Below are 15667 nucleotides of genomic sequence, written 5' to 3'. Positions count from 1 at the left end.
CGTCTTACCAATATTAACTTTTAACCTTTTCTTTTCAATAACTTTTTTCCATCTGTCAAATTTTAACTGCAATTCTCCCATGCTATAGGCCATCAAGACTAAATCATCTGCATACAAAATCTCAAATAACAACCCCTCCGTTATGTTTCCACACACAACATTCATCACAATTGCAAACAAAAACGGTGATAACACTGATCCTTTATGCACTCCTACCTTAACACTAAAAACGTCCGACATCCCCCTTCCGACCCTCACCTTTGTCTTCGCCCCTTCAAACAGCTGCATCACAGCTTTAACAAGTCTCTCATTCACTCCTTTCTTCCTCAGCGCCCATTCAATGACCTTCCTCGGTACTCAATCAAAAGCCTTTTCTAGATTCACAAAACACATGTACAATCTTCGTTTCTTCTTTCTATAATTCTCCTGCAACATTCTCAGTATGAACAACGCATTCACCGTTCCCCTACCAGGCATAAACCCACACTTAACTGTCACCATATTTCTCAACCTTCTCTCAAGCACCCTCTCCACTACCTTCATTCCATGCTCTAGCAATTTCACACCCCTATGTGACCCACAATCTCTCACATCTCCTGTGCCCTTAAACAACGGCACCAGCACACTGTGTCGCCAATCCTTAGGTATACCTTTATCATCAAACATGCTGTTAGCAATTCTCATCATAACTTCAATTCCTATCACCCCACTCGCCTTTATATGTTCCGCCGCCACTTCCGAAACCCATGTCGCCTTACCTAGTTTCATTTCTCTAACTGCTTTCTCTACTTCCTCCATTGTTACCTTCTCTATGGGCCCGACACACACACACACACACACACACACACACACACACACACACACACACACACACACAAACACACACATATATATATATATATTTTTTTACAATAATCTATAAATTCTACCGAAAAAAACATTCGGTAGAATTTATAGAATATATATATATATATATATATATATATATATATATATATATATAGAAAATAAGTTACCAATAGAGAATTATACTTTGGTCTTGACTCTACATCTTTTATCAAGCTGTTGAAAAAAATTATATTAACTGAGCAACTGAGCATAATTATAATTTATTTAAATATAAGTTTTAATTTATTAATTTATAAATAAATAAAATAAACAAATAAATTCAAATATATGAATGAGTGTGTGTGTGTGTAATACCGTCAAAGTAGCGTAAATTAAATCATCCTTAGCCATGGCCCATTTAAAAAAAAAAATTCGAAATTAATATTTCATGCTGATCTTGAGACTATGCTAAACCAGATATCAAAGCCATAACCACAACAAATCATAACACAAATACAATACAATTAATGCACATACAATACAAAAGTTTGGCCAATCCTGATTACATCATTACATTTGTTTCATTTATATTAAATATTAATATGTATCCACAATTACATTAAAAGTACTTTTTTTTAAATTAGTATGGTATGATTTAATAATAAACATCAATAAAAAAAATATTAACCATGTGTTTACAAAATCAATAAATTCCTTTGAAAAGTCTCCATCTGCTTGGGTAAGCCTGGGTGGGTCTCCTTCGATTACTTGGGTCAATTGGTCGAACACGCTGTTCCACTTCGGATAAGGAAATTTACCGGTCGCAGCCTCAATCTTGCCAGTAGAAAAAATGAAAAATTTGGTGGCAAATGCAAAAAAGAGAACGTAATCAGTTCTAATTTTTACATAAAAAGAAGAAATTCCCCGAAACTAATAATATATGTGTACAAGCGCAGAGAAGACGATTAAACAAAATTTCTTAAAAAATTAAACTGACCAATGTAATACCCAAGCTCCAAACATCGGATCTAACGTCGTATCCCCTGCCAAAATTCTTTGGATCAATTCTTTCGGGCTTTATAAAAATGTGATAACTTAATTTACTTTTAATATATAAGGGTATGTTAAAAGTTGGACTGAATATTAATATGTATGAAAAAATAGATTTTAGACAATTAATAGGAGTAGATTTAACATTTTCAATTTCAGTTTAAATCTAATTCAATTGACATCATTAAAAACAATGGTTCGCTATAAATAAGAGCAATAATTTTTTGATTTAGTGGATTTGCTTTGTCTAAATAATGAGCCAAAACTAAAATTATGATTTTTTTAAATTCAATCAGAATAAAGTAATAATAATAGTCTGCTAATATTATTTGGCTTGGCAGATTCATTTTAGACCTAATTTTTTCTACAGTTTTGCACCTACTTTTTATACAAAATTAAAAAAAACTTACTATAGCTATCATGGAGGTGAAATTTTTACAAAATGCATGAAAAACTGAACATGATCACTAATCCAATCACATTGTAAAAGGATCGTAAAATATACTGAACGAGAAATGATATACAAACTGCCATATAAGGTCGACAACCAGCATCTCTTGTCTTTGCTATTGAATCAACCAACTGACCACTTATTCCAAAATCACACAACTTTATATTTCCTATAAAATTCATTCAAACAATTAAATCAATATTTTTTATTAATAAACTATTATAAACCCATACCTGATTTGTCTAGTAATATGTTGGATGGTTTAACATCTGAATGTTTAAAGAAAAAGTATTGTATGCAGAAGTGCTGTTTATATTCAATTATATTATATTTAGTAATTTATGTTTAAATCAAAATTTAAGTAATGGAAAAACAACCTCTGTGAATTATCTTCAAGTTTTCCTTCAAATAATTTAATGCCCTTAGTGTCTGTAAGGGACAAAAATTTAAATTATTAAAAAACTGAATAAAAAATTCAAAAACATTTGATGCATTTCAAGTTTAGAAAGCGGAAACAATAATAATTTTTCACTGACAGCCACAGTAATTTTCCCCATGATGTCTTCAGGAATATGTTGCTTCATGATGACATGTATGCACTTATAAAATTTGTCCAGTGATATGGACATCAACTCCATGCATATCCAGCAATCACCCTGAGGTATGATTTGTTTTGGACAATGTAGATTTGAAAAAAAAACATAAACATTGAGAATGTTTTTGCTTGAATAAAATTTTTATTATAAATCAAATAAATAATATACCCATTATAAGGAAATATTTCTAAATATCTGATTTACCTCCTTGAACAATGCTCCAAAAAATTTAACGATGAAACGGCAATCATTACTTTTCATGACCACCTGAAGGTCCATCAACAGCTGGCTTTGTTCCTTTTCATCAACTGTTGATCTGATTCTCTTGAAGATGTTCATTTATTATCAGTGAAAACTACAACTTAAGTAAATGTCACATACAATAAAATGACTACAGAAGACTTAAATTTTTAAAGAAATAGAACCCAAATACAAAATATCTCAAACCATATTACTTGTCCATATTGAAATTAAATAGAATAAGAAAACTCCAAAAAATGTTAAAAAATTAAAATGAGGCAAACTTTGACAGCCATGACAGTGTTGCTGACTTCATGGAACATTTTGTTAACAGTGCCATAAGCCCCCCTGCCTATTTCACCATGATCAGTAAGATCATCAGATGTGAAATTATACACCTATGATAGAGATTTGAAATGTTTATATTATTATATAAGACATTTGTAAAAATAATATTTAAAATGAATGTTTATTAAAAACCGCTGCATAATAAAATAAAATTTTCATTATAAAATATTAAGAGTTTTTAAGTTTAATATTTAAGAATGAAGAATTCATAAAACTATAAAAAAATGTAGATATTCATCATATTATCAACCTTATCCTCTATTTGCAACTTTCCAGTGTTTTCCATATTATGTTTTTTAAAACGTTCACTTTAATAAAAATAATTTATTTTTAATATCAATATTTAACCAATAAAAAAATTCTAATATTTAACCAATAAATAAATTTTAAAATTGAATTTATTAATTACAAAGTATATCTACTATTAACTATTTGAAGCTTGAACATTAAGTTACTTCAAAGATTAAACTCTTTAAAATTTAAAACTAAACTACTAAACAAAGTCACCAACCTGATCTTCTACTAACTATAACAAACTATAATAATATAATATAATGTACCTCTAAGTCCTAGTGCTAGTCTATAATTATTTTATATTATACTGATACTGCTATCAAAATCACACACACACACACACACACACACACACACACACAAACACACACACACACACACACATATATATATATATATATATATATATATCAATAATCAATCAAATATATATATATGGAAAATGTAGTTACATCTGAGTGGGATGTTTCAATTGCTTTAGTATGCTATCATTGTTGAACGTTGTAGGCATGGATGAAGGAGGTTTAGCTGGATTGAAAGCAGGCAGTTTCAGTGGCATATTTCTTGGAGGTGGGTTAGTTTTGCGGGGCCCCTTTCCTAGTTCATTGTTCGTTGGTTTGTATGAAAAATTAAACAAATTAATGAAAAATAGTTTATAAAACACTGTAAAAATTACCATCGTTGGACTGGTTTGGTAGCATCTTCAAAAACTCGAAATTTTATGGTAAGTCAATCAAAACAATAACAAACGAAATGCACTACATTGTACTACAGCGGCTACAGAAAAACACAAGGTACACTTAGCTAAATATGCTTTAATCGCTTTACAAAGTTTTGAATAAAAAAACGGAAATTGAGCTATAACACTTAAACTTCAAGCATTTTTGACACATACTTAGAATGCTTTGTACCTATATGTAAGGGTAAGCCCAATATACAAACGCCGTGTAATTAATATCTACAGCATCATTATTTTTTGCCTGTGACCCACACACGCACACTGGCATGGCACACACACACACAGACACACACACACACACACACAAACAAACTAACAAAACCAACAACCATCTGCCTGTGCATGGGCCAGATGTGGAACCGATCGTCACTCGGGCATTGGCCTTTTTAGCTATTCTTGGCGGTGCAGATTGCCATAGCTACAGACGAAATGATGCCGACGATATCATCTGACACTTTTCCACTATTAACACGAATTTTAAACTGAAATTATCAATACATGCAATTGACTAAGAAGCTGGGAAGCATGTTAATAGGAGGTAGTTTTGGAGGTAGGAGGTAGATCACCAACTGGCTGTCTGCCTGTGCATGGGCCAGATGTGGAACCGATCGTCACTCGGGCATTGGCCTTTATAGCTATTCTTGGTGGTGCAGATTGCTATAGCTACGCCATCATCTCTCAAGACGAAATGATGCCGACGATATCATCTGACACTTTTCCACTATTAACACGAATTTTAAACTGAAATTATCAATACATGCGATTAACTAAGAAGCTGGGAAGCATGTTAATAGGAGGTAGTTTTGGAATGGATCACCAACTGGCTGTCTGAAAGGAAACTCATATAAACACTTTTTTAAATGAAGATATGTCGTCAGTTGAGTTAAACAAAGTTTAGTTCTGGGAAAAATTATTATTTGTAATTGTAATTACAAACGTTGACTACGTCACTGTTGTTAACAAGAGTAGTAGTAGCAAAGTTTTTAGATTTCTTAAAACATGTTAGTTTAAACTTTAACTTTAGAGAAACTTAGTTTGGGATACATTGAATTACTCCAAGAGATATTTGAGTCATTGTAATAAGGTATGTTTGTGCTCTAATAATATGGTTGAAACATAAACTTTGAATACTTTAAATTCATAGAATAAATAGATGTACATTAATATATGTATTTTATACTTTTATATAAAAAAGTTTTCAAGAATCAAGAAAAATATTTTACTCAGAGCCACTGAGAGCCGCTCAGAACAGATCTCCGACTTAGCACTTGGCCAAGTATTCAACGGTTTTCGTTTGCATAGCATCGCGTTTCATAAACTTTTTTAAACAGAATCCGTAAAGAAAACTTTGTGGTTGATCGAGTTATTTATTAATTTTTTATATACTTCCGCGTTTGTTTTAACTTTTAAGTTTGTTTGAACAATCGTGAGAGCATGGACTTCACTACAAATAATTCCTCAGCCAGCCATAAAGCTTTAGCAGCCTTGCTAATAAATGGACATCAAGAAAACAAATATGATGTTTATAAAAGTTGCTTCAATGAATATTCCTCCAAAACACTGGAAGTTAGTTAGTCATTACATTACTCATTAGCAGTGTTAGTTGGTTTCAATATCAATATGATTTTCAATATGGAATGTCAGTTCAGCAAACTAGAAAATTTACTTTTGTCATAATTTGCTAACTTATGAATATTTTTCTAGTGTTTTTTTATTCATGTTGAATTTAACTAGTTTTAATTTTCTAATCAAATAAAATTATTTGTGCTTTTTAAGCCACTTAGAATTTTCAACAGAAGGTTGTCAAATATAAACAATTTTCCATATGGTTTAGTAAACAGCAAAAATAGCAGGCACTCAACTTTCAACAACATACCCTGGTATACTATATGCATTTTAAAATTACTGTTTTAATATTCAAATAACTTTTTATGTTTAATTAAGGTATGGACTTTGTCAAAACACGGCACAGTCTCTTGACATGTTGAGGCAAGTTATTCAAAGTTCTATAAACGATGAGATCAGTAAAATTATTAAAAAATATCTAAATGTGAGTTTTTTACTTTACTATAATTTTAATATATACAGAAATATCATTAAATGCAACAATTCAAACAATTTCATTTCTTGTTTTGAATAACTCTTGTAAAAATTTTGAGAAGTGATTAAAATTTATTTATTAAATATGATAAGTACTGTATACTCTAAGTTGTGCAAGGTAGTAATTTAAACACCCTGGTATTTTACTACTTGCTTTTCCTTGTAATAAAAAGATTAGGTACCATTCCAATTACTGACTGAATTGGAGTGGATATCTTGACATTTCTCTTTCAAAGCACTCATTAAAAATTATACAATGTTGCTGAATACTTTAAAAATCATGTTAGAGAAGACGAAATTTTTTATACTTTTTTACATAGTACTTTAAAATTATATATTGCTGTAATCATCTTAAATCAAATTTTAGCTAAACTTGCTGATTCTTTTAATATGCTTCAAAGATGTTGTATGTCAACCATAAAGGTATTTTTTATTTTAAGTCACCGTATTATACAAAAGTTTATATAAGTAACTATGAATAAACTTTTTTACCAACTCCAAACTACATGTCCGTCGTAGAATTTTTATTTGGAGATCGATCTGTCCAGATTTTTTATACATAACAAACAATTGAAGATGTGTAATTTAAACAAATTAGATTTTTATAATATTTTTCATTGTATCAAGCAAATTAAAAAAAGTAAAACGTGTATAAATCTACACTAAATGACTGTTGTCTTAATTGAATTTAAACTCTATATTTATTCACTTAGATACTTTTAAATGGAAAGCAAAGTTAAAGCATTCAAACATTTTTCATTTGAACTGTTTTTTGAAGAGTTTTCAATTATCTTCAATATGTTTAATGTGGATGAGCTTCATTCGCCTGATGATGTTGAAACTGACAGAACTGCTATTATAAGCAACAACTTGTAAATGATCGGGAAATAAATGACATTGTGGTCTGCCAATGTTTCAACAGCATATTTTGAGTTTTGTGGGAGCTATCTATCTATTCTTGAATCTATAAAAATGATTCTCCTGATGAACATGTACCTGAAGTTTCTGATTCAACAGAGTATGACAATTTGGTTCTCCTGAATGTATCATGAGGCAGATTATTTTCCAGTTTATATGATTCTTTCATATCTGTGTTTTTATAATCCGCGAATTATTTGGATGTTTGGAAAACGCTTAATTTTAGCTGTGAAAAAACGAAAATCATATTTTTATGTCAATATTTAGACATTAATTAGTTTGAATAAATAAATAGAATATAATATTAAAATGTTAAGTATTTGTTTGGATTTTTTGAGAAGACTCATGGCTCTGATGTGGTTAATAAAATTTTTTAAGCAAAATAACAGAAAAAAAGCAACCACAAAGTTTTTTGAAAATTATAGAATAATAAAGCTGTTTTGCTGTGTTTTATTTGCTTTGTTGTGAAAAAGTGTCAGTTTTTAATAAATTAGTTTTAGTAATTGAATCAAAATTTTCGGTTGAATTTTACGTAATTCTTGTATAATATTTATTTTCACTTTTATTTTTTGAGTGATTGTTACGTATTATATATATAATATATAACGTACACTATGTCTTGAAATATTTCAATTAATCCTTAGCCAAAATATTATATTTTCCAAATATGACATATGACTGTGAACTTGCCTATATATATATATATATATATATATATATATATATATATATATATATACTACTACAACTTTGCTGTGAAATCTGGAGAAATTGCTCAATGCCGACTGAATGGAACTATAGCATGACAGTCCCGCTATACAACGGCAAAGGTGATTCATTGAACTGTTCATCATATCGGGGTATACGTCTGTTAGAACACTCCCTGAAAATTGTTGAAAAAATCATTGAGAGAAGATTAACGTCGTGCATCACAATCGGAAATTATCAATTTGGTTTTCTAGCGGGGAAATCAACATTTGATGCAATTCACATCCTTCAGCAACTGCAAGAGAAGTACCTCGCAAAGCATCAACAACTATCACACATTTTGGTAGACTTTGAAAAAGCATTTGATCGAGTTCCCCGTGAAGCAATCAGGTGGAGTCTACGTCGACAACTCATTCCAGAATATCTTGTTCGACTTGTGATGGAAATGTATACGAATACTAAGACTCTTGTCAGCACAACGGTTGGAAACACAGATGCATTTGACATCGGCGTTGGAGTTCACCAAGGCTCGATTCTCAGTCCACTGTTATTTATAACCGTGATGGAAGAAATCACAAAACCGATACGCACTGGTGACATTTGGAATCTAGTATATGATGATGATATCGTTTTAACAGCCACGTCTGAACAGAATGCAGCACAGATGTTTGAAGATTGGAACACCAGACTCGCCGATCATGGATTCAAAGTCAACATCAGCAAAACCAAAGCAATGAACACTGGTGAACCCATCCAATCCACAGCTACTGGACGATGGCCCTGTTCAGTTTGTAAAGCTGTTGTAGGTAACAATTCAATCAAGTGTCAGCAGTGTAACCAGTGGTGTCACAAACGTTGTTCAAAAATAATTGGTACTTTATCTAAAGTGTCCAATTTTGTTTGTCCTGCTTGCATCAATCCACAACAACAAATTCGAAATAGCACTGTTTTGAAGTCATTAAAATAGAGAAAGTCACATCGTTTCAATATCTAGGAGATGTTCTGGATTGTACTGGAACAGCTGAAGCTGCCGTTCGAGCACGCATACGTGCAGCCTGGAATAAATGGTATCTCCTTGCCTCTATATTGATGCGGCGTGACATCCCACTACCACTACGATCAAGACTTTATAAATCTGTGATACGTCCGGTGTTGTTATATGGTGCAGAAACATGGCCAATGACAACCAAACTGGAACAACAACTTTAACGAATCGACATGAAAATGTTCCGATGGATGCAACGAATTAGTCTTAAGGACCACATCAAATCTACCGAAATCCTGCGTCGTGCTGATTTAGATGATATAAAGGACGAATGCCGGCAACACCGTCTGCGGTGGTTTGGTCATGTCAAACGAAGTGGAAACAGTGCCATAACTTTTCTTGCAGATGTTGAAGTACCTGGCACACGTCCCAAAGGCCGTCCAAAGAAGTCCTGGTCGCAAACAATCGAGCAAGACATGAAAGCTCTAAATTTAAGTGAAATGGATACAACTGATCGTCTAATTTGGCTCAAAAAGTTGATGGCAAAGAACACAACGTCCTACCTCGGGGAAACCGGGTCTCTGGACGCAAAACGAAGATTGATTGATTTATATATATATAAACATGTTGTATACTCAAGTTAAATAAGTATAATAAGTAAATGAGGGATGTGATGAAAATTAATAATTGTTCTTGAGCCTATTATATGTTCTTCTTGGACTAAAGTAGATACAACAGGGATGGGTCACAATAAATTAGTAATACAGTTTTTTTTTAAAAAGTTATTCAAGTTTATTGTATCATCGGTTTGGAATGACGTGGAAATACATGAATGACTTTTTATAAAATAATTTGAAATTGTGAAATACATTTAGAAAAACAAATTTTTACAGATATATTTTATTCCAGCAAAATCAAACATAAATGGACAAAATTCTGAAAATAATGAAGTAACAGAAGAACACATGAACCATGTCTGTTGTCAAATATTAGAAGAAGTAAATAATTTATCTTGAAATTAATTTATAAGTTATGAAGTGATGAACGTTTTTTAAAATAAATTAGTTTTTTGTTTGCAGACTCGTTATTTCTGAAAATTCCTTTTGTTCATTTTCGTTTCTCAAGTTTTTCTTTCGCTAATTACACAATTATAGAAATTCACTATTTGGAAAAAATTTACTATTTGCTTCACATTTTGAAGCTTTATTCAGTTTTGTGTCAAAATTGAGTTTCTATTATATGATAATTTTATGTATGAAATTAGAACAAATTTTTGTTCATTATTGTGCACTTTAATTTGTTTTTAAGGCCAAGAAAATGTATGAGGTTAACTTGGAGAAACATTGCGCAGATAAAGTTTCAAAAATGGCTGCTGAGCAGAGTGTCGTTCATGAATTTGAAACTATAAAACCAAGAAAAAGGAAAAGAACGTTCTCCTCTGGTTCCGATTCAAAGCTTCCCCTGCTATCTAAAGTTCATCTTTTTTATTAATATTTGTTGAGAATAATCTTTGTAATACATTTTTCCCACTTGCCTGCAATTTAAGCTTTGTTTAAAATTTCTTGTATTCTTTTTTTAGAAAGCAAAGCATGCAACAGCTCATTACAAGACATACTCTGGGTATTATTCATTAAACTTAAACAAAATGATCGTGCGAACAATTGAAAGATTATTATTATTATATCAGACGATCAACCCCAAGTAAAACAAAGCACTCAGAACACGTGAAAAAAGAAGGAGCAAAGGTTATGATTAAATTTATGATTAAGGTTATGATTATGGTTAAAAATATAAACCATGTTATTTCTCTAGCTTGATGAACTAAGTTATTTCGATCTACATCTTTGTTCCTTAGCGGTCAGAATTTTTTGTGTTTTTTGCTCAATGCCAACCAACATATCTACTTTGATATTTTGGCTTTTAAAAGTTTTTCAATCTTTTTAATCTAATTTTTAGCTGTTAGAGGTTTTTTAAAATCTGCATATGGTTACTTTTATAACATTATTTTTGTAACAATTTAGCACTAAATTGCTACTTTTATAAAGTGTTTTTATTGCTTTCTGTATTCATGAATATTTCGTCTTTCACTTGTTTTGTGGTTGACAATTTGAGAAGCAAGCATGGTGTCCGAGTTGTAGTCTTTGGCCAGGATTTCATATTTTTCATCTAACTATGGAAAGTGTTGAAATGTTGAAAAAATTTTTATTCATTTTTCACAACCACGAACAATGAGCACTGAGCAGTGCACAGTAATGAAAAATTGTATTATTATCTTTCAGTATATTTAAAACGGGAATGATGAATGATTTTGCTAAAAAATCAAATATATAATAATTTATAATATATTTTTTAAGGTATCTTTAATTTAGTTATTAAGCAAAACTTAACCATTTTTATCTGACTCTGGCACCTTGTAAGCTAAGGCCGAAGTTGTTTTCATCACAATTGAATCAACTTGTATTTCTTGCATGTTGTGTTTTTCTATGTTAAAGTCCCGCTAGCCTTTTACGCGTTATCTCTTACATATTTATGTGATAAATGTAGATAAGTGATATTGAGGCATTCGTTAATCTTTAGCTTAACGTTTATAACTAACATTTTCAGTGGAATCCCAAACGCTTAACAGCGGAGACGGAATTCATAATGGGATCGAAGGCTAACAAGTAGAGTACAACTTATATATTCATGTTTTCATATATTTTTCACATGTATTGCATTTCTTATTTATTGATAAATAACATAACGAAAAAGACTTGTAAAAATTTAAGACATTAAACGGATTAGATTTCATTAAGGTAAAGGGATACAACGTATTTAAACTCATTTATTCTACCTATAGTGTTTGTGGTGGTTACGAAACTGTGTTTGAAAACTCCTTTACGATGTCTGATCAACGTGATGATGATTTTTATAATTTTAACGATTGTTGTAATTTTGCAGAGCATTAGGTTTGGGAGCTACCAGGGGAAGAGTTTACATGAAACATCCTGATTTGTTTAAAGTTTGTTTGAATATTTATGTTGAAAATTGTTTAAAAACCTTAGATCTTTATAGAATATGCTTTTAAAATGATTTTTTATCCAGAAAATAGGTTACAAGTTAATTTTTTTGAAACTCAATATTGTTTCTAACGGGGGTGAATATACGTTGAAAATCTTGTGAGGGATGGTCATCACGGTCATGTGTAGACGGCGTTTTGGAATCGGAAACGATCTACACTCCAATATTTACTTTGCCTTTTGTTTCTCCAGTTCTACATTATTTTGTCTAATTTTTCAAAACTTCGCCTTTATTGATGAATCTAATCCAGACCACTCACTGCAGGAATTCATAACACTTATATGGTTCGAATTTTGAATGCTGGTTGAGCATGATAAAGGTTAATCTTATTTTGTAAGCTTTGTTAACTCATAGAAAAAAGTTATTGGGATCAAACAAATTTTTTGCAACGGTCTTGCTAGCACTCTGAATTTTGGGTTTCATTTTAAGTGAAAGAGTTTTTATAAGGAATATATATTATGAAGATTTTAAATGTACCTTTTTGTTTTAATTTACGTCAAAATGTTTTTTTTATTTTAAAACGTTTCACGCAGTATACTAGCGATCAGGATGACAAGCAATGGCTTGTTGAGAATCGCTACATGTCAGCCACTGGCGGTAAAACGTACATATTGATACTCGATGACATAAGAGAACTTGCTCACACTGATGAATACAGGTCTGCAAGCTTTTTTTAAATTTATTCAACAAATAAGATTTATTAACACTGCTTAAATGCTAATAATTTTCCACAACAATATTGTGTAGGCTTGACGCCTACCAAAATGCTGTCTTCGTTGTGCACGTGCACCGATTAATTAAATAAATTTCATTTGAATTATATTTTCATTAATGAACTTATTTTTTTTTTACGAAAGAGATTGTCCCGGACTGGCTTTAAATGAATTAGTTGGGTTTACTGTACCCATCAGAATGATAAAAAAAATGCAAGATCACATGAATTCTCAGAGAACCGACAAACGTATTTTTGATCCTAGCGGTCTTGATGAATATATCAATGAACAGGGAGAAGACGATAATGACAAAAATATGAGTGATGAAAACATCAATTGTGAAAACACGACGAGAGATGATAGTTTTTGCTCTGAAACTCAGAACGATGATCCAACTTGTGGAAATTGTTTTGAAGAACTCCAACATGATAATTAGTTTATTTAATATCGTTTACTTCATTACTTACATTTTAGCATGCATTTATGATTAAAGTGTTTTTATTTATGTTTTCATGTAAATTAGCTTAACCCATCAACGCTTCGAACAAAATTTAAGTAAAATTGTATTTTAAAATTTGTTTTTGTAGGACAAATTGTTTATTTATTCAAGTCGAAAATTACTCTAAAGTTTTTTAGATATCTATCCGTTAGCGTTGCCAAGTCTATTAGTATGTGTTATAAATAAATTGTTTGTTTTCCAAATTGGTTTCTTTTGAGTTCGTTTCATATATTCGGTCTCCAATTGATTCCCGACAATTTTCTGTAGCACTCTGCGTTGAACGCTGCCAATCTGCACTTGCTTTTTTATTTATTGCCCAAGTTTTCCGTGCATACGTCATTGTACGTCGGCTCTTACTGCTCTAGCGCTTCTCTTTATTTTCTTACAACATTCTCGGTACTTCATTCTAATTTTTCTACTTTCTACAAAGTTTGATAATTTAAATGGTTTTAATTTTAGCTTTTACAACTTTTGCCCGCTGGTTTTAATTGACTTGTTTTCATGTCCGAACTGTTTGTAAGTTATAATATTCATTTCTTTTCCAATCTATCCTTCTTCATTTCTGTATTGTATCTTACTATATTCTTTTACCTATTTTCAGTTTATTTTACTATATTTTCATTACGATGTTGCTTTGCAAATGAAGATAATAGGATCTTATATCTGATTCCTTCTTTCTGGCTGCTTTTCAGCATTTCTAATTAAATATTGTAATGGTTTCAAAGCCTATTCCTTCTTTTGCGAGGTTCAAATGAAAAATATCCTCTCCTATCACGTGTATTTACATGTGCAGTGTGTGTTGTTTCTACATCTGAAAATTAAAAGAGAATTAATAAAAAATAGATCATATTTGCTTTACTAGTTTCTGCACTCAGATGGAAAGAAGTGGCCTAAATTCTTTCTGACCATCTTCTGGTTAATTGCTTCAATTACTTGTCACTTTTGAAAATCGAACGACCCAACCTCATTTTAATAACCCGTTAACAAAACTTCAGACGAGTTCAATGACACAGAAAGTTCCTTATATTTCTGTTACGATTTATTAAATATGATTGGTCAAAAATTGATTCAGTTCAGTTTACCGCTTGTTTGACGAAATACGATGTGTAGGGGGTCTCTTGATTAAATTCTGGCTAGGATGTTATAAAGACATCACACAAAGTATAAGTATATGACGCGATGACAATTTTACTCTTAATATTTTTAATATACAGATATTGCTTTATTAAATCTTAAATGTGTGCGCGTGGGCGTGCGCGCATTATTACATCGTCAACTGAGTTGTGCGTTCGTTTTGCTTATTTTCAGTCAACAGCTGTTTCGTTTTGCGAGAAAGAGCATATTTTTCGAATTGAATTTGTTGTTTTTGAGATAACTAATAAAAAAAGCCTCTAAATAATTAATAAATTGCATATTAAATTCAATCTTTATTATAAATGCCGGACAAGGAAGAAATGTCTGACGAACGCTTCCAAGTTTTGTGCTTTGATCAAGTTGATCGCTTGAATCGTGTCATGGATGCTACTGTTCCCATTCACGGCCGTGGCAACTTTCCAACTTTAAATGTCAGACTGATCGATTTCGTGAAAGTCGTCAGAAACAAGTTAGTCGAAAATGACGTTCACGTCAAAGATGTCAGGTTGAATGGCGGTGTAGCCAGTTACGTTTTGGGAAACGAAAATAATCAAGCGTTTAATGATTACGATGTCATTTTCAGTGTCCAACTGAAGGATCAAACTGATTTAAACAAAATAAAAGAATCGGTTCTCGGTTCTTTGCTTGACTTTTTTCCAAAAGGGGTTAGCAAAGAGCGAATGTCACTCTGTAGTTTAAATGAAGGTTATGTTCATAAAATGGTTAAAATTTTTAATGACACTGACAAGTGGAGTTTGATTTCTTTATCAAATGTTCGTGCAAAGAATATCGAATTGAAATTTGCTGATTCAATGAGACGTCAGTTTGAGTTCAGTGTGGATTCATTTCAAATCCTTCTAGACAGTTTGCTAACATTTTCTGATGTTTCCAAAGATTCAATGAAAGAGCATTTTTTTCCAACTGTAACTGCAGAGTCCGTATATGGTCATTATGAATTAGCTCTTTATCATCTAAACAACAAACTTAGTGGGATCCTCTAGATC

General features: G+C 31.4%; 4 protein-coding genes across 4 annotated transcripts in view; 3 read left to right on the top strand and 1 right to left on the bottom strand.

Moving 5' to 3' along the window:
* HELRODRAFT_66729 (hypothetical protein) overlaps nucleotides 1-3560 on the bottom strand; it is a gene marked incomplete at both ends in the record, with an annotated part of 5217 nt that extends 1657 nt beyond the window's left edge. Inside the window, 9 exons of the mRNA XM_009024211.1 lie at nucleotides 1017-1062; nucleotides 1517-1662; nucleotides 1826-1903; nucleotides 2407-2498; nucleotides 2563-2598; nucleotides 2707-2758; nucleotides 2866-2985; nucleotides 3130-3249; nucleotides 3450-3560. Coding sequence (XP_009022459.1) covers nucleotides 1017-1062; nucleotides 1517-1662; nucleotides 1826-1903; nucleotides 2407-2498; nucleotides 2563-2598; nucleotides 2707-2758; nucleotides 2866-2985; nucleotides 3130-3249; nucleotides 3450-3560 — 801 coding nt within the window. The remainder of the gene's footprint in view (nucleotides 1-1016; nucleotides 1063-1516; nucleotides 1663-1825; nucleotides 1904-2406; nucleotides 2499-2562; nucleotides 2599-2706; nucleotides 2759-2865; nucleotides 2986-3129; nucleotides 3250-3449) is intronic.
* A 756-nt stretch (nucleotides 3561-4316) lies between these two features.
* Nucleotides 4317-7067, top strand: HELRODRAFT_162275 (hypothetical protein; the record flags this gene model as incomplete). The annotated part of the gene is made up of 5 exons (XM_009024526.1): nucleotides 4317-4377; nucleotides 5958-6112; nucleotides 6323-6426; nucleotides 6491-6596; nucleotides 7014-7067. The coding sequence occupies 5 exons, from the start codon at nucleotides 4317-4319 to the stop codon at nucleotides 7065-7067; spliced, it is 480 nt and encodes a 159-aa protein (XP_009022774.1).
* A 4791-nt stretch (nucleotides 7068-11858) lies between these two features.
* HELRODRAFT_135237 (hypothetical protein) lies at nucleotides 11859-13274 on the top strand (the record flags this gene model as incomplete). Its single annotated transcript, XM_009024525.1, has 4 exons — nucleotides 11859-11920; nucleotides 12198-12258; nucleotides 12851-12975; nucleotides 13175-13274. Coding segments are annotated over 4 exons (348 nt in total), but the record flags the coding sequence as incomplete, so codon positions are not given.
* Nucleotides 13275-14992: 1718 nt separating this feature from the next.
* The window catches only part of HELRODRAFT_122760 (hypothetical protein), a gene marked incomplete at both ends in the record, with an annotated part of 997 nt that continues 322 nt past the window's right edge, over nucleotides 14993-15667 (top strand). The window contains one exon of the mRNA XM_009024524.1: nucleotides 14993-15650. Coding sequence (XP_009022772.1) covers nucleotides 14993-15650 — 658 coding nt within the window. The remainder of the gene's footprint in view (nucleotides 15651-15667) is intronic.

The sequence above is a fragment of the Helobdella robusta genome (assembly GCF_000326865.2).
Source record: "Helobdella robusta unplaced genomic scaffold HELROscaffold_4, whole genome shotgun sequence".
NCBI classification, from domain to species: domain Eukaryota; kingdom Metazoa; phylum Annelida; class Clitellata; order Rhynchobdellida; family Glossiphoniidae; genus Helobdella; species Helobdella robusta.
Note: the sequence above shows the minus strand (reverse complement) of the source record. Positions and strands in the feature narration are given on the sequence as shown.